Below are 19,695 nucleotides of genomic sequence, written 5' to 3'. Positions count from 1 at the left end.
GGAGAATGCACACACTTTAGACCTAAAAAAAGCTCTTGCCGAGACGGGCCCAGAAGGCGAAAACTTAAACAGAAGCAGTCCGGTGCAAATAACCGCTTTTTGTCTGCATGAGATCATATTAGATGTGACAATATATGGCAGGTCGCAACTGTGTTTGCTTAGCCATGAGAAACAACTGCTCTCACCCTTACTTCATCTTCCGAACCGAAGACCTTGACATTCTATTGTAAGAGACTTTGTTCCAATGTTTCCCCCATCTGTTACACACCTGAACACATAAGGAGAGATGTTCCTGAGTACCCTAAAGGTACAGCCTACACATTGTACGCTGAATTTACAAAATGCACACTGGTTTGTTTTTTCATGCGCTTTTTTTTTAAGAGTGTTTAATAAAACTTTATTTATGTATTGATTTAGTTCAAAGAAGTGCTCTCTGCTAATGATATCAATATAAAACAATGTAAGTTAGATCTAGGTCTAGACTTAGACCAACTATTTAATCTATGACAAAATTCTGCTTTCTTGTCAAGTAGGAAGCTTCAAACTTTAAGAATTTTTCTCTCTCATTCTCTCTCTTTCTATAGATGTGCTTATCTTATATACAGCTTACTCCTAAGCTAAACACTTTTAATTGAAGTTATAGATCTAAATCTTGTAAAAAAGTTAGACTTCATTCTTTACATCAGCTACCAGTATCACTTCATTCATTCTAAGGACACTTGCAAATGTATAAATGTGAAAGTATAACAGTTTGCGTAAAGCTTGGCTTGGGGCAGAATTAATGTCGACATTGGCACTGAAATTGCAATACCATCTGGCTCACAAATTGATTGCATTAAGATTTACATCTTTAGTTACCTGCCCTTATAATGATTAAAGTTTTGATAAAGCTTCGATTCTTCTTCTCATTCAATCTTACTCTTTCCCTGCGGACAATAATGATTTGTGAAAGGTTTTTGTAGCGTTGAAATCCTGGGATTTTGCATATAAACAGACCAATATTTATAATGCACATTTGACTGGACACGCTATTTCGAGTTAATTTTGGTAACAGAGCATTTATAGATTAATGTAAACATTACTATCCCATTTTAACTTGAAATTCGTAACTAATTTATAAGCTTGGCGTCTTGTTATAGATTCACTAGGATATTTATTGCTATTCAACTTCTACAAGACTATACAAAATATAAACCTTATATATGTGGTCGAAAGGCTACGTACGCTTGAACTACCTATAAAGGGGGCACGAGGTTCGACACCCGACTAGAGCAGAATTGTGTTTACTGAGCACCCCCCCCCCACCACCACTGGCCCACAAATGAGATTAGACCTAAGTGTTCTGAGCATGCTATAAGCATGAAAGTAGCGCTATATAAAAGCTATAATTATTATTATTATATCGCTTGGTGTATATAGTGGAATGTAAATCACCAGTAAGCATGTCATATGAATATAGGTGATACCATTATTACGAGAGTATGTGTTTAGTATTACATAGTAAAGTCTGTAAAGTTCTTTTATACCAATCACATTTACAGTACTTATTGTCGTTCAAAGTGGCCCATTCGGCGACCCCTACGGCCCGTTTTGGTACCGGTCCACAAGGCTTTTGCCCGGATGCCCATATAACCAGTAGGCCTACGCCTCTGGTCCTGGCGAGCTGTGCCAGCAGCAGTCCGGCGTACGTGCTGGTAGAGACATCTCCGTAGTAAGGAGAACATCTGCTGTTGAGAATAGGACTTAAGATCAGCAACTTTCAAGTTATGTAAATTTAAACAGAAGCAACAAGGAACAAGATTATAGAGTATTGGTCTTTCACACATACACAAGTACACATACACACACTCTCTTGTGGATGGCTCATTGTGGAGTATTAGTAATTAGTAAAAACTTTAGTATATTGTAAAAACTTAAGTGAGGCAACTCAACGAGGCACATATATCTTTATTTACAAGACATCATAAGTTCATAAAACATCATTTTTATTAGGCACGATCTCTCCACATTGGCTCTCTACTTGGGCGGAAATCGTTAGTCTCTTCATGTCAACATCCTGTTCTAGTTTGGTTACTAGAAGTGCGCATCTCTGCACTAGCCTGGATGGTGGTGCGCATGGAAAAGTCATAACAATATAAAATATTTTAAACAAAATCTAACTCATATAAAAACATTTCAATCTCACGTTCTGGAGTCAACTGTATAAAAACCAATGATGATCATGCAACTTATCATTCACAACCAATCGCTAACCACTTCCCACCGTCACCAGAGAAACACACACACACACACACTATAACTGACGTAATATATTTTCCTGTTGTATAAGATTTTTATATTGTAACAAACTCATTAAATTATGTTTAGAAACAATTTAATACGTTTGTGCATGCAATTTATTTTCTTAGTTTTTGAAAACAAAACTATATGCTATAAGCAGCTACATCAATGAAGATATATTTACCTTTTTTTCTCTAACCTTTATTCGACAATTGCAAAAACATTAGATTTAGAGGTCAAAATGACCTGACATGACATGCAAGGTAAGCAGACGTACCTAAATAAAGTATTCATATCAAAGAAACTAGTAAATTAAGTAGGCATACCAAAGTAAGTAGCTATTCCAAAGTAAATAGGTGTACCAAAGTAAGTAGGTGTACCAAAGTAAGTAAGTGTACCAAAGTAAGTAGCCATTCCAAAGTAAGTAGGTGTACCAAAATAAGTAGCCATTCCAAAGTAAGTAGCCATTCCAAAGGAAGTAGACGTACCAAAGTAAGTAGCCATTCCAAAGTAAGTTGGCTTAACAAAATAAGTAGCCATTCCAAAGTAAGTTGGCTTACCAAAATAAGTATTCATTCCAAAGTAAGTAGGCTTACCAAAATAAGTAGCCATTCCAAAGTAAGTAGGCTTACAAAAATAAGTAGTCATTCCAAAGTAAGTAGGTGTATCAAAATAAGTAGCCATTCCAAAGTAAGTAGGTGTACCAAAATAAGTAGCCATTCCAAAGTAAGTTGGCTTACCAAAAAAAGTAGCCATTCCAAAGTAAGTAGGTGTACCAAAATAAGTAGCCATTCCAAAGTAAGTAGGCTTACCAAAATAAGTAGCCATTCCAAAGTAAGTAGGCTTACCAAAATAAGTAGCCATGCCAAAGTAAGTAGGAGTACAAAAGTAAGTACCCATTCCAAAATAAGTAGGTGTACCAAAATAAGTAGCCATTCTAAAGTAAGTAGGCGTACTAAAGTAAGTAGCCATTTTGCAGGGCCTGCTTTAGGCCACGGCAACCTATGCGACCACAGTGGGCCCCGCACTTTCATTAGACCCGCGCTAATTCTAGGTGTATAAATTATTAAATTAAACCATTTTATAACTTATCACAGATTTCCCGTGGCCTCCTGTCAATTTAGCAGGAGCTCCTGGAAATCTGAAATTGCAAAATATACGAAAAAGTCCTGGAAATAATCGGAAATTATTAAAACCTTTTGAAAACTCATACAAATCTCTTGAAATATATACACAAAAAATGTCATTTTGGGGTGTCATTCAATATGGAAAACGCCAATCCTAGTGAAAGAAGCTTCTCGCGCCTCAAACTAATAAAGAATTACTTGAGGTCAACAATTCTCGTAGTTAGATTGAGACATTTGGTAATTCTTGATATTGAGCGTGATCTATGTAGGAAACAGAATTATTATGATATACTGTATAACTTCGCTACACGCAAGGCTCGTGTAGTAATTCTGTACGTAGTAAAGAATGAATAAAATGCAAACAAAATATATTTTCTAAGACAAACTCTTAATTTTCACTTATTATCCGTATCCTTACCCAAACTGGGCCCGCGAAATCCGTTTCGCATTGGGCCCCACAATGGTTAAGTCCGGCCCTACTATTATGCCTAACGGCTAAGTTTCTTGCCAGAGCACTACGGGAGGATTAGACCTTCCTGCTCTGTTTTTTCAATAGGAGTTCATCTCAGGTCTAAATCAGAATTCAAACTCAATCCCTCTGGCTAGGTATCTAAGATGTTTATGACACTCAACCATCTATATATTAGAACTATTAGGAACACCGGTCCAAGAAAATACAAAAGGACTTATGTCATACTTCTCATTGCCCCTTTTTGTTTTGGTTGGGCAACTTCGTAATGAGTTTTCCTGATGAAAAGACCACTTAATTTGTATTTGCTTTTTTAATCCATACAATTGAAATAAATTCACAAGTCAATATTATAGCGTGCAAAGTTTAACTTTACTGCGTAATATAGGCGCTACCTGTAGAATCTTTGAAGCATGGCTATCAAGATACGAGAGAGAGAGGAAACAAAGGGAGAGAGGAAAGAAAGAGAGAGGAAAGAAAGGGAGAGAGGGGAAAGAAAGAGTGTGTGTGTGTGTTTGTGTGTATATGTTGATATCCGGTTTTGATTTTCCCCGATCTTGAGGACTACTGGTATGCCTTGCCACGAAAGTTGCCTGCTAGAAAGCAGCAGATTCAAGTCTATGGCCTGGACTGCAGTAAGAACTTGACTTGCTGTTTCATTGGACTCCAGGCAGTCTTAATTCGAAAGAGCTCACCAGAGAATTTTGTACGCTCAAGCCATTTTGACGTTTTGGGGGCCTTGTCCTCCATTGGGACGGCATTTAACCTAAATTGTGAAAATGTCCTGCTTTTAATCTGTTTAAGTTTGCGATTCTTCATATCTTCTGATATAAAAATTAAACACAAAACCTCATTTACAGAAGTCAGTTAAACGTGTTCTGCCAGCCTCCTTTCTTCATTAAGAAGTGTTATTGAATTCAATGGTGTTCCATAGAAACGTATTGTCCAGACTTCCAGAAGATCTGGGATTTTGTGTTTTATTTGGCACGCCCAAGGAATATCGCTAACGTAGATAATAAAAGACAATTTTATGGTTGGGGGGGGGGTGGATAAAGAAGTAGTTTAAGTAGCGGCCTACAATCAGAACGAATGTTCTCGGAGTTCCAAAAGTAAACCTTGCAGTTTAAGCGTGGTCGAGAGGCTAAGTGCGCTTGAACTTGGCTTGACTTGGCTACCTAGAAGGGGGCTCGAGGTTCGACACCCGACACGGGCAGAGTTGTGTTTACTGAGCTCCTAAAGGCAGCACGGAAAACCAACTCCTAGCTACCCCTTCCCCCTACTGTCCCACAAATAAGCGTAAAACTATAAAGAAAAAATTAAAATTAATGTGAAAAGTCTTCTTTTTTTTTTCATCTTTCATGTTGGAGGATTCAGATCAGTAATATAATATATGAGTTGAACCGCGCAGTGGTTTCCAGATCAGGCAGTTCTCCATATAGTTTTTTTTTCTATAGGAGGGTTTTGGGACCTCTTGATATAGTATGCAGCTTTGAAGGACATGGTTTGCATTCTCTGGTGATGCTCCACAAGGGCATATTCCGAACTTGAGCTTCCGGAACATATGTTTCCTCTTCTGTTGTGTCCGGTTCTGAATCAAAAAATTGTGCGTTGATCATCATGTTAGACACCTTATCACAGGCATCCTTTTTCTTGTAATTAGGATGTGAGCTGGTCTGATTCTCGTTTATTCTACACTCTTTCATTTTCATCATTTCTTCTGGGTAGAGAGGGATTTTCATTTGTTTGTTATATATTTCAATAATGCAACATTTATTCCCCTTTTTCCATATGTAACAAAATGATTATTTACCAATAGTTAATTGAATAATTAATTGATTTGTTTATTGATTCATGCTTTGTTAGTAATAATAAATAATTGCGTAAAGTTTCAACTTGATCCGAGCACTGGTGTGGGAGAAAAACTAATACAATTATCCAAGAGAACCTAACTCCACACATTTAGGCATATCTCTCAATACTGAAGGATTGATTTCCCTTTTTGGTACCAAACAAAAATAATTAATTATCATATTTGATTTATTAACTTTTTAATTATTTTTCTTCATTTGTGTTTCGTTATGTATAATAAATAATTGTGTAATGTTTCAACTTGATCCGAGAATGGGTGTGGGAGAAATAACGTGTTCAAAGTTTGTACCAGACAGACAGAGTGAGTTAATATGTAAAAAAAAATGGCTTACCTTCGATTATCGCTGTATATCTCCTAGGCCAGTTGTTTAAATATCAAGCATATAGTTCCAAGAAGAATATTGAATTATGAAGATGTATCCTTATACACAATCCATAATATCCTACTTCAAAGAAGCGGTAAACTGAACACAGAGTGAACACAGAGTGAACACAGAGTAAACACAGATTGACTGAAACATACACTCCTGCACGATACTATGATAACCCGCAGACTAGATCTAGTACAGCCTCTATTTCAAACATTTGAAATGTCATTCACGAAGATGCGAATAAGCTACGTAATGGAAGAGATTGGGCGGGGGTCGTTGGCTCGGAAGTAACAACCCGTGTTAACTGCTAGCGATGCGATAGTTAGCGTTTTTTTTTTCCATAATAAAAAAATTTTAAGGAGAGAGAGGGGTTGGGGGCAGCGGGGGGCAGACACAACAACCTGTAGTAACAACCTGTAGTAACAACCTGTAGTAAAAACCTGCGCTGCATGAGGGACACGAAGTTCTGAATTCGGTGCTTGAGTCCCCTCCTCCCCCCCCTTTTCCTGTTCGTCTGTCGCCTCGCTGCACAGTTGCGTTGACACTTTGTATGAAGCCATACTGCACTCTTATGGTAACATTGGTAAACGTGCGCCCTGGGGCGACGCGTGGGCGCTAACACACGCAAAAAAAAAAGATCTTTAACAGCGTGAGAGATACATCCATGTGCAGGAGGTACAAGAATAATAGTGAGGGGGGGGGGTAGGTTAAAAAAAATTGATTTCAAGAACTGAACTATGAAACTTGGAGGAACTGCTCTCCTTTTAGCACCCCTCCTTTTTTTTTCCTCCCTGGTGTGTCAGGCTTATGTGGAGTCGGGGACTATGTTAGCGAGTCATACAAAAAGAGATATAAACAAAGAGACAAGAAAACAAAATGAAATTCCTTCAGGAGAATTTCTTTCAAACAATGCGTGATTTTTGAATTTGTTTGTCTGTTTGTTTGTCTGTGTGTGTGTGGGGGGGGGTGTAAATGGTGGATTAAAAAGAAGGGGGAGGAGGGGGGATGGCATAATTTTTGGATGCTAGTAAGTGAAGTAAACTAATTGAAGGGAAAAAAACATACAAAGAAAAAATTGAGAATTTCTTTGCCAAGAACAACTCAAAACAATGCTGGGAGGGATTAAAAAAAATAACAGGCTGCGCCTCAAACGAGAACAAATTTTAGTGGCTGATGATGAGAAATTCGCCAACGAACTAAATTATTTTTATTCTCATTTTGACAAAGAAGATTTTGTTGATTTACACAAAGAACTTTTCAACACTCTGTCCAAAGGAAAACAAGAGCCATACGTCAATTTTGTAACTGAGGATGAAGTGACCTTGTTATTTAAAAGAGTAGACGTAACAAAAGCTTCTGGACCAGACAAAATTAGTGGCAAGCTGATCAAGCTATGTGCGGAGCAAATTTCTTCTATCTTCTGTCATATCTTTAACCAGTCATTGCAAACGTGCGTAATTCCAAACATCTGGAAAACTTCAGAAATCATACCAGTGCCTAAGAAACCAAAAATAGATTGCTTAAATGATTTACGCCCAGTAGCACTAACACCTATTGTTATGAAATGTTTTGAAACATATATGCTTAAACAACTTGTAGCAAAAGTCAATAACAGCCTAGACCCTCACCAATTTGCATACAAAGCAGCTAGAGGAACTGAGGATGCCATTCTATTGCTTTTGGACCATCTTTATAAGCATCTCGATATACCCAAAACCTACGCAAGAGTCCTCTTCGTAGATTTCTCCTCGGCTTTCAATACCATACAGCCACATCTAATGATAAACAAACTGAGTAACTTAAATGTAAGCTCTTACTTACAAGCATGGGTTCTAAACTTTTTAACCCAATGGCCCCAGTATGTTAAAGTCAACAACACCAAATCGTCAACTCGAGTACTATGTACGGGTGCTCCACAAGGTTGTGTACTTTCTCCTGTGCTATACACTCTTTACACTAATGACATAAGAAGCATCTATGACTCAGTTAAACTCATTAAATTCGCTGATGATACTGCCATAGTCGGTCTTATTTCAGGAGACGAAACTCAGTATCGAAGCTCGATAGAAGAGTTTACAAACTGGTGCACCGACAACTTTCTAGAACTGAATGTAACAAAAACTAAAGAACTTATAATAGATTTTAGAAAGAAAAAACAAACTATACGTGAACTGCAAATAAACACTACATCTATAGAACAAGTAAAGGCATATAAATATCTAGGCGTTATCATCAAAAACAAGCTTTCATGGGAAGACCACCTTGGAACTCTGACAAAGAAAACAGCCCAGCGACTCTTTTTTCTATACAAACTCAACAGTTTTAAATTAAACAATCAAAACAAGAACGGAGCGGTACAAAAACTCGTTCGTACCTCACTCGGTCAGACTCTATCACCGCCACTCATTGATCAGGGAACATGAAATGCACCAAGATTCCTGTCGGTGCGTAGATTATGGCATTCTAGCACCAATGTGTATTAAGTGCACTATTTTTGAACGCACTTTCTTTTTGTTGCCTTGCTTGTAAGTTAATGGAGTGTTTTTGTTCTGCTGGTGTAACGTTTGTTGAGATTCTTCTGTGTTCCCCTGTTTAGGGTGAGTATCTAAGGCATAACTGCGTTTCGCAGTTGTTTTCGATGCCATAGTGATAGTCTACTAGACCTTTTTAGTTTGTCTTTACTTTGTCTTTACAGGGAGGTAGTTTGGGATTGGAAGTCTACGCTGGTGACTAAATACAGCAGTGTGTTGTGTTGTGGTTTCGAACATTAATGTGTACGTTGTGGGACAGCAAGGGGTATAATTATTATTTAATTAGTAAATTCACAGTATTTTAAAATGTTCCATATTCAATGTCATTACTCCATTAGTTTGTCATCATACTTATATTTATATCATTAAATATTTACATTGTTACCAGTGAGTCATTTATTTATTATAAGCACGAAGGTGCCTGGTTGAATGTCAGGGGCCCGGGCAAACGAGCTAAGGCCTTAACATAACCCTGACAGTTGGGGGCTCGAGTCCGGCTGTGACTACCAGTCACAGAACTATAATTTCAATCATTATATAAGTTTTAGTTACTTGATTATGTAGCAGCAGTGTCTACAATCTAATAATTGTTTACATAGTATTGCATCACAATCTACTGTACTAATATTGAATTGTGTACCATTGGCAACGATGTATATCGAAAGTAGCAAATAAATACATCCTTTGTGATATAAGTGATATAACACTATAACTATACTGTACTATATACTATATAACTATTGTATTGCAAGATTGAAACGCATTTGTATTTTCTTGTTTTCTATATTGTGCTTCACCTTCGAACGAGTGTCTTCTCGCTCCCGGCAACAAGCGAACGTGAGTGTAAAGTGGCTGTTGGTAACTACTGAAGTCTGAGGCTACTAGTATTGTGGTGGATTGTCCTGTGGCAACTATATTTCGACGCTGTGGCCTGAGTGAGGCACTTTCCTCCGACGTGGGATACTGCACAGATAGGTTTCTTTCTTTGCCATTTAACCGCAGGCTCTAGGCTTTAGTTGATCTCTTGTACAATTAGTAGAATTTTTTAGGTTCCCATATTGTATATAATTTAAATATAATACAGCCAAGTAGTGTACATTGTATTTACCATGGAAACTAGGTTGACAATTACTGCCCAGTTTATAAGTGATGGTCGTTCTCTGGGGTACGAAGGTGAAAGGTTAGAGAGGTATGTGGCTGAGCAGAAAGAAGACTATGAAAAATCTAAGAAAGAGGAGTTTGAACGAGAAAAGGCTAGATTTGAGAGAGAGGAAAGATTGAAAGCAGAGGCGAAGGCAGAGGAGAAGGCCAGATTTGAGAGAGAGGAAAGATTGAGAGCAGAGGCGAAGGCAGAGGAGAAAGCCAGATTTGAACGTGAGGATAAGGCCAAGCGTGAGGAACACGAAAGGTGGAAAGAAAGAGATGCCAGGGAGGAACTCAAGAGGAAAGAGGAGATGGAACTAGAAAAAATGAAGGAAAAGTCAGCAACAGCGGCTGGGACGGCAACACAGGCAGAGGTGCGGCCTAGAAATGTTTTAGATAAACTTGACAAGAGCTTCCAGGGAATGAAGGAAGACGATGACCTGATGGCATATTTAACACACTTTGAGGCCGTCGCAACAAGATGCAAGATTGATAGAAAGGAATGGTCATTGCTCCTGTCCTATAAACTAACTACCTTTCTAAGAAACTGTATGCTGCGTGACAGTCTGTTTTTGAATGAAAATTATGAGGAAGTGAGGACCGTATTACTCCGACATGCGGATATAAACGCGGAAACCTGCCGCAAGAGGTTCCACCGGGTAAAACCACGACAGAACAATTTTAGGGGTTTTGTCACAGAGCTGCGAAATGCGTTGGACAATTGGTTGAAAATGGCTGAAGTAGGCAAGACTGTGGAAGAAGTGAAAGAGTTGCTGGTGAAAGATAGAATACTTGAGAATGTGTCCGGTGATGTGTACAAGCAACTGATAATAAGTAAGAAAGGCACCGTTGATGATATGATTGATGTTATTGAAGGTTTTAAGGTTGCTAGCGCGGGTGTGTCGCTTGCTAAGGAAGACAAAGTGTATGTTGCGGCAGCGTGTAGTGAGCCTGTGATGAATCGGAGTCCTGGGGGCAAAAGGATGGAGATCGCTTGCTTCAGTTGTGGGGATAGGGTTCCAAACACTTACCCGATTAATTCAACTGATAGGGAAGACGATTGTAATACTGTGGTCAGAGCACGTGAGCAGAGGCCAAGTGATAGATGACTAGAGGGCCATCGCGAGTCCAAGAGTCGTCGTGACTATAAGCTGATTCCGGATCGTTACACAGTGACAGTTAGAAATTTACCATATAATGTTAACTGGCAGAAGTTAAAGGATAGGTTTAGAGATGTTGGTTTGGTGGGATTTGTGGAGGTTTTGATGGCGAATGGGAAGTCAATGGGTGTAGGTCATGTTAGGCTCAAGAACCTAGCAGACGTTGCGAGAGCAGTTAAATATTTGGACAAGTCCAAATTTGGAGGTAGGAATATTGTGGTTGTCCCTCATCGTATAAGCACGCGGGGATAACGTGATGATAACTAGGGTACTCTGGTAAATCCATATTGGGTTGTTTAAATATCGAGACCTATGGATGAATGGTGTTGGTATATTTAGATGTTGATGTAATCAATATTCTAGACGAATTTTTTTTTCCATTTCACTTATATCTTTAATTATACTTAAAGTAAGTTGAGTTTATACTTTGTTATTTAAAGTATCGGAACCATATCTGTTAGTTATGGGAGTAAAAGTTTATTGGTAGATACGTGGATTTAGTTTTTCCTTTTAAGGCATTCTTACGTCGTTTAAAATCCATGAGAGTAGACTGGAGCTGTGAGTGTGCGGAGGCATTGAAGAGAGTACAGGCCTGTCTATGTAAGTATCCTATTCTTCGTTTGCCTGATTTTTCTCTACCGTTCTATCTGCAGACTAATGCCTCAGACAAAGGGATCTCTGGCATTCTTACCCAGTGTGTGAATGGTATGTTGCATCCTATAAAATTTGTGAGCCGTAAGTTGTTGCCTCGGGAGCAGAAGTATTCTATCATTGAACGGGAAGGATTGGCCATTGTATATGCAATAAAAAAATTGGACAGGTATCTGGCCGGAAAAAAATTTCATCTCCAGACTGACCACAAGGCTTTATCTTACCTTAGGAGCACTAACTTTACCAATGCACGTATTACAAGATGGGCGCTGATGTTGCAGGATTATTCCTTTGATGTTGTTCACGTCTGAGGAAAGGACAATCTGCTTGCTGATCCATGCTCAAGATAGACTTTCCAATGTGCAGCTACATAAGTTACATATTTATGTATTTTTGGTATATACATGTCTTATGCATTTTAATGTTCCAATGTATACATTATTGTTTGAAAATGTTTGCACTTTATGTTAGATGAAATTATGTTGTATTAGTATTATTGACATTAATTTGTTGATTATGCATTTTAAATTTGATCGGTTGGTAGATGTGATTTTGTGAATGGTTCATAGTGTAATGTGGATACTTTGGTAAAAAGTATAATTGGTAATTTTTCTTCTAAGTTGTTATGTTTGGAAGAGTGATGTTAATGCGGATGAATGTTCCCTAGCTGGATGTGCTTACCTTGTAGTTGCAATGATATCTTCTTACTTTTCTTTCAGTTTGAGGTACGGAAAATGGTCCATACTTTGTAAGAACCAGTTTGTGGGGAGAGGGGGAATGTCGGTGCGTAGATTATGGCATTCTAGCACCAATGTGTATTAAGTGCACTATTTTTGAACGCACTTTCTTTTTGTTGCCTTGCTTGTAAGTTAATGGAGTGTTTTTGTTCTGCTGGTGTAACGTTTGTTGAGATTCTTCTGTGTTCCCCTGTTTAGGGTGAGTATCTAAGGCATAACTGCGTTTCGTAGTTGTTTCGATGCCATAGTGATAGTCTACTAGACCTTTTTAGTTTGTCTTTACTTTGTCTTTACAGGGAGGTAGTTTGGGATTGGAAGTCTACGCTGGTGACTAAATACAGCAGTGTGTTGTGTTGTGGTTTCGAACATTAATGTGTACGTTGTGGGACAGCAAGGGGTATAATTATTATTTAAGTAATAAATTCACAGTATTTTAAAATGTTCCATATTCAATGTCATTACTCCATTAGTTTGTCATCATACTTATATTTATATCATTAAATATTTACATTGTTACCAGTGAGTCATTTATTTATTATAAGCACCAAGGTGCCTGGTTGAATGTCAGGGGCCCGGGCAAACGAGCTAAGGCCTTAACATAACCCTGACAATACCTATGTGTAGTCGCTGAATAAACTCTTCATGTTGTCTGTTGTATTTATGTGTATGTTTCTGTTGTGTTGTCTTTATATGAGAAACAAGTCCTTGTAATCACAACAAATTTCCGTAAGGATCACTAAAGCAGTCTTAGTATTAGTCTTAGTCTTAAAGCAAAGTAAATTAAAGAACACCTTTTAAGCCATGCCCATTTCGGGCTGATGGTGTAAATGTATAGGTCTTAAAGTTTCTACGGTCTACAGTAAACGAAATAGTCATGTGGCCAGTACGAAGACCAACCGCTTTACTCTCTCACTACTAATGCAAAATACCCACTAAAGTTTGGTAGACTCAGGGACTCCCGAAACTTAATATTCAAGCGTTAACCAAGATTCGAAGTTCTACGAAATGAAGAAGGACGACTACATTCCATTCCTGATATTTACGGAAACTCAAGTGTCTCTGAGCAATATTCAATAGCAATGTCTTCGAGTCGGAAGATTAAGAAAGGGTGCTGTGTTTTACATCGCAACGCTAACTCAGTTGCATCCTGCATATTTTTTACTCATTTCGTACAGACAAAGTCTTTGTTTTCCGGCGATCTATGTCAGTTCTCCTTTCGTCTTCTGCGCCTGCCTTCAATAAAAGCTTTTCTTTGGATCTGAAATGTGTGTCCCGCAGCCTTTGTGAGAGCTCTCAAGCATGTCTCTTTCAAAGGCCGTCTGCTACCAACTACTTTCCTCTATGCCAGTAGGGCGAAATGGCAACAGAGTTGATTTTTCTTTCTAGTTTTTTATGACTCTAAAGGAAGCGTTCGCAGAGCCTCAGTAATGCTATATATGTATTGGTCGTGTAATCCATGCTTGTTGAGCGCTTTGTTTGTACTCTACTTCTCTTGCTCCCAACATTTTCAAACTTTGGGACAACTCTCCCCCACCCCCTTACTTAAGAGAAGGCGCGGAGTGCTGACTAAAAGCAGATGTAAAGTATTACATCTTTATTACCAATGGCGTTCGAATAAGAAGCGAGGCCAAAGGCGGAGAAAATCATGGAAACTTCCCCATAGTCCATCTTTGTAACACATCAGCCGTGATGGTGTCCGCCATAAAAACGGTCCTTTGAGGAACAGTGTGTGGAAAGTGACATATTTATTGGGGCTTTCTTCCAATCCAGACAGTGGACTCGGTCCTTAGGCAACACAAATGGGGTTCTTTTTTGCTTCCCCCTTTTTACCAAATCGTCTCCTCTATTGACCGTTTCCACCCGAGCGCCAGGGACGGCCTTAGGCCACTGCAACCTATGCGACCGCATTGGGCCCCACACTTTCATAGGCCCCGCGCTAGTTCTAGCTTTAAAATAATTAAATTTAGCTTTTTTTCTAACTTTAAACAGATTTCCAGCGGCCTCCTGATTTAAGAGGAGCTCCTTAAAATCTCCCGAAATTGAAAATTTACGAAAAATTCCTGGAAATCTCATGAAATTATTTAATCTTTTAAGTCATAAAAATCTCCTGAAATATAGACAAAAACTGTCATTTTGGGTTGTCATTCAATCTGGGAAACGATAATCTTACGCTCATTTAAAAAAAAAATCGGCATTATACAGTACCCGTAATTGTGACATTTAGTGAAAGAAACTTCTCGCGTCTCAAACTAATGCAGAAATACTTGAGGTCAACAATACACCAAGATATATTGAACAATTAGCTAATTCTTGCTATTGAGCGTGATTAATGTAGGAAACAGAATTCTGATGATATACTGTATGACTTCGTTACAAGCAAATCTCGTCAAGTTAATTGGATCGTGATTTTGTACTTAATAAAAATGATTAAAATGCAAATACTAATTTATTTTTTAATACAAAATCGCCATTTTCGCCTATAATCCGTATCCTTACCCAAACTGGGCCCCACGCAATCCCTTTCGCATAGGGCCCGCAACGGATAGACCGGGCCCTGCCGAGCGCCACGGTGAAATTAAGAAGCATTGCCCGGATTTTTCAAGGTAAAACTGCATTTCCTGTACATCTAGAACTGAACTAGCATGACGTCTGCTCAAAACGTTTTCTTGTACGTTCGCACTCAAGATTCATCACTCTGTGTTACACTAGGGCTAGTGGGCGGGTTGGGAGATTCAAAAATGAACTGAGACGAAGCAGTCGGACACAAACATATACACGCATGAGAAAAGGAAAATAATTTTTCGTTACTATTATTTTCTTTTTTGTAAAGTAATTATGTATATAATAATTATGTTTAAAATTTTCTCTTTAATTCTGTATGATTTAATATTAGTGAAATGCGAAACTTTACAAATAAAATTGAAAAAAAATATACTAATAAATAAATAAATAAAAAGCTCCCCCCCCCCCCCAATAAAAAAAAAAGAGGCCCAAGGATTTTGATGATGACAAAGCTAAATTGAAATAGCGCTAATTCTGAGGTTTCCTTAAAAAAAATGAAAACTAGTAAAATATAAATAATTAATAAAAAAAAATTATCTACCAATAATTAATAATTAAATGACTAATTGATTATTTTTGTTTATTGATTCTCTGTCGATGAATAACTGTGCAAAAATTCAGCCTGATCCGATAAAATGATGTGCCAACTTTCTTAGCAGACAGAAGGTCAAAGGGAGTTAATAGAAGCTTTGTTAAAAACAAATACAAGTAAAATGAGTAACAAGATAAAAAAAAAGTTATAATTATTTTAAAATAAAAAGCAAAAAAAAAATATTTAATAAGAAAAAAATGTAATAAAAAGAGAAAAATATTTGCTAATAAATAAAAAGAAATAAATTATTTTCCTTTTTGAAAAACTCATCAGACAATAAAACCCTCCACGCAGAACATGACCGTGATGCACGCATTGCACAATATCTTAATTGTCAACATTAGAAAACATGAGAAACTTGCATGCAGTCCTTGTAATCTACCCGGGCTAACGGGAACCCCAAGCAGACCCCAACCAGACAAAACAAAAAAAAAAAATAATAATAAAAAAAAGAAATAAAATAAAGACACGAAAATAAAAGAATTTAGAAACACGGTGCAGCACAACAATTACACTTTCTTTAGGACTTTTAGCATAAAAAAAATAAAAAAATAGGGTCTCCTTCAGTCGCGAAATGACTCTGGATCATCTCTTGGAAATGAGATGATTGCCTGGGCATAAGCTGTGGTCGGAACGATGTCGCCTACACATCAATTACCCCCTCTCCACGCAGCTGATGTATCCAAAAGAACGGCAGTGCCGATACAGTTTGGGGTCAGCGGCGTCGCAGGTTCTGCCAGAGTTCAGCACTGGGTGCTGCGAACTGCCTTAGGGTCGCCAGCTCCTGATTTTTCACCAGGGTTGACTCCATGATTGGGTACATACAGTATTGTCGGACGTTACATGTGTCGGAAGAGGAGGATCTGCCGAGGCTGATCCGAAGAAAGGTGGAACATTATCGGACATCAAGACATAATAGAAAGACCCTTCATTGCTGGAATTGTAGCACTCCAGGTCATTTACGGAGGAATTGTAACAGGATTTCCTAAGGCCAAGGTTGTGCTTCAGAACGTCAACCGCTACAGTCCACCGGGTTCAAGAAACAAGGACTGACAGCTCAGAATGTCGAACTCGAGAATAACGACTCCTTTCAGAGTGTTAAAACAAAACAGAACCTTGAGAGTGCAGGGAAAGATTGGCGTTGCTTCTTATATGTTCCTCTTGGACACAAGGGCTACGCGGTCAGTACCAGGAAAGAGGAGAGAGGCAAAGAAAGCGATGGGAAGTCAACATAAAAGAATGGAAGGGCCTTTCATTGACAGAGATTCTCTGCTAGGCAAAAGACAGGTATGGAGAAAGACGTTTAGCAGATCTTGTGTGGTGCCCTAACAGCCAACGCAGGGATAGGAGAAATGAAAGATGACGCCTGAAAGAGACGGAGAACGCACACAATTTAGACCTAAAAAAAGCTTTGCCGAGACGGGCCTAGAAGGCGAAAACTTAAACAGCAGCAGTCCGGTGCAAATAACCGCTTTTTGTCTGCATGAGATCATATTAGATGTGACAATATATGGCAGGTCGCAACTGTGTTTGCTTAACCATGAGAAACAACTGCTCTCACCCTTACTTCATCTTCCGAACCGAGGACCTTGACATTCTATTGTAAGAGACTTTGTTCCAATATTTCCCCCATCTGTTACACACCTGAACACATAAGGGGAGATGGTCTTGAGTACCCTAAAGGTACAGCCTACACATTGTACGCTGAATTTACAAAATGCACACTGGTTTGTTTTTCATGCGCTTTTTTTTAAGAGTGTTTAATAAAACTTTATTTATGTATTGATTTAGTTCAAAGAAGTGCTCTCTGCTAATGATATCAATATAAAACAATGTAAGTTAGATCTAGGTCTAGACTTAGACCAACTATTTAATCTATGACAAAATTCTGCTTTCTTGTCAAGTAGGAAGGTTCAAACTTTAAGAATTTTTCTCTATCATTCTCTCTCTTTCTATAGATGTGCTTATTTCACATCTGGTATACTCCTAAGGTAAACACTTTTAATTGAAGTTATAGATCTAAATCTCGTAACAAAGTAAGACTTCATTCTTTACATCAGCTACCAGTACCACTTCATTCATACTAAGGACACTTGCAAATGTATAAATGTGAAAGTATAACAGGCTGCGTAAAGCCTGGCTTGGGGCAGAATTAAAGTCGACATTGGCACTGAAATTGCAATACCACCTGGCTCACAAATTGATTGCATTAAGATTTACATATTTAGTTACCTGCCCTCATAATGATTAAATGTTTGGATAAAACTTTGATTCTTCTTCTCATTCAATCTTGCTCTTTCCCAGCGTACAATAATGATTTGTGAAAGGTTTTTGTAGCGTTGAAATCCTGGGATCTTGCATATAAACAGACCAATAATTATAATGCACATTTGACTGGACACGCTATTTCGAGTTAGTTTTGGTAACAGAGCATTTATAGATTAATGTAAACATTACTATCCCATTTTAACTGGAAATTCGTGACTAATTTATAAGCTTGGCGTCTTGTTATAGATTCACTAGGATATTTCTTGCTATTCAACTTCTACAAGACTGTACAAAATATAAACCTTATATATGTGGTTGAAAGGCTACGTACGCTTGAACTTAGTTTGTCTTGGCTACCTATGAAGGGTGCTCGTGGTTCGACACCCGACTCGAGCAGAAATGTGTTTAATGAGCATCCCCCCCCCCCCCCACCATCACTGGTCCACAAATGAGATTGGACCATAGTGCTCTGAAAGCATGAAAGTAGTGCTATATAAAAGCTTTAATTATTATTATTATATCGCTTCGTGTATATAGTGGAATGTAAATCACCAGTAAGCATGCCATATGAATATAGGTGATACCATTATTACGAGAGTATGTGTTTAGTATTACATAGTATAAGATCGTGTTTATCCAGAGTCGCAGTGTGGCTTTAGGGCAGGTAGATCTACAACAGATATGATTTTCTCTCTTCGGCAGCTACAGGAGAAGAGCAGAGAACAAAAGCAGCCCCTCTTCATAGCATTTATTGATTTGACCAAGGCCTTTGACCTTGTTAGCAGAAGCGGTCTGTTTGCTGTACTAGAGAGAATCGGCTGCCCAAATAAGTTAAGAAAACTAGTGTCAGCTTTTCACGAAAATATGCAGAGCACCGTTCAGTTTGAAAGTTCTTCCTCCAGGCCATTCTCCATTAAGAGCGGTGTCAAACAAGGATGTGTACTGGCCCCTACACTATTTGGCATCTTTTTCTCAGTCGTACTATCCAGTGCTTTTAAATCCCTGGAAGACGGAATATACATCCATAGCAGATCCGATGGAAGGCTCTTTAACCTGGCACGTCTTAAAGCCAAAACGAAAAGGCGTCGTATATTGATAAGGGAGCTGCTGTTTGCCGATGACGCGGCACTCGTATCTCACTCACAAGGAGGTCTACAGAAGCTAGTGAACGCCTTAGCAGCTGCTTGTCAAGAGTTTAGTCTTACTATAAGTCTCTCCAAGACCGAAATCCTGGCACAAGACGTCGCAGAAATACCTATAATACAAATTGGGAACCACACCCTTTCAGTGGTGCAGGAATTTACCTACTTGGGTTCAACAATTGTCAGTAACCTAGACTTAGACATCGAGCTGACAAAAAGGATAGGAAAAGCTACCACAGCATTGGCAAAACTCTCCAAGCGCGTCTGGGAAAATGGTAAATTGACCACAGCGACCAAAATCCTAGTCTACAACGCCTGTGTTGTGAGCACTCTCCTTTATGGCAGTGAGAGCTGGTCAACATACATGTACCAAGAGCACAGATTGAATAGTTTCCACTTGCGCTGCCTGAGACGCATAATGGGCATCTCTTGGAGGGACCATGTCTCCAATCAGGAAGTTTTAAGATTGGCCAATATGAACAGCATGTATGCTCTCCTGACACAAAGAAGATTACGTTGGCTCGGACATGTCACCCGCATGCCAGATGGCAGAATCCCGAAAGATATCTTATATGCTGAGCTTGTGGAAGGAGTCAGACCCAAGGGCCGCCCAAGACTAACATATAGAGATGTCTGCAAGCGAGACATGAGAGCCTCAGGCATCAGCGAAAGTATGTGGGAAAACATAGCCAAAGTCCGGAGTGCATGGAGACAGACTGTACGTGCTGGGACAACCCTTGCTGAGAACAAAAGAATTGAAGCGGCTTTAATCAAGAGGGATAAAAAGAAAGCT

The 19,695-nt window shown here is 38.7% G+C and overlaps 2 protein-coding genes across 7 annotated transcripts in view; both read left to right on the top strand.

Moving 5' to 3' along the window:
- Positions 1 to 2,454: 2,454 nt before the first annotated feature.
- LOC106074747 (uncharacterized) overlaps positions 2,455 to 19,695 on the top strand; it is a 32,577-nt gene continuing 15,336 nt past the window's right edge. The window contains exon 1 of one of the 5 annotated variants that reach the window (XM_056024191.1): positions 2,455 to 2,543. The gene's annotated coding sequence lies outside the window, so the exon portion shown is untranslated. Of the gene's footprint in view, positions 2,544 to 17,278; positions 17,484 to 19,695 lie in introns of those variants that run through there. The other 4 variants (XM_056024194.1, XM_056024189.1, XM_056024193.1 and 1 more) reach the window with 4 other exon arrangements.
- On the top strand, positions 8,562 to 12,872 carry LOC129925203 (trichohyalin-like). Of its 2 annotated transcripts, none has more exons than XR_008776997.1 (2): positions 8,562 to 12,537; positions 12,635 to 12,872. XR_008776997.1 is itself a non-coding variant. In XM_056024188.1 (2 exons), exon 2 carries the CDS (start codon positions 9,757 to 9,759, stop codon positions 10,897 to 10,899), a length of 1,143 nt encoding a protein of 380 aa, XP_055880163.1. In that variant the 5' UTR covers positions 8,562 to 8,713; positions 8,812 to 9,756; the 3' UTR covers positions 10,900 to 12,620. The 2 variants fall into 2 exon arrangements, 1 of the variants encoding a protein (XP_055880163.1); XM_056024188.1 differs by lacking the exon at positions 12,635 to 12,872 and having other exon boundaries at positions 8,562 to 8,713; positions 8,812 to 12,620.

Source organism: Biomphalaria glabrata, chromosome 3 (assembly GCF_947242115.1).
Source record: "Biomphalaria glabrata chromosome 3, xgBioGlab47.1, whole genome shotgun sequence".
Lineage (NCBI taxonomy): Eukaryota > Metazoa > Mollusca > Gastropoda > Planorbidae > Biomphalaria > Biomphalaria glabrata.
This window is presented reverse-complemented; position numbering and strand designations above follow the sequence as displayed.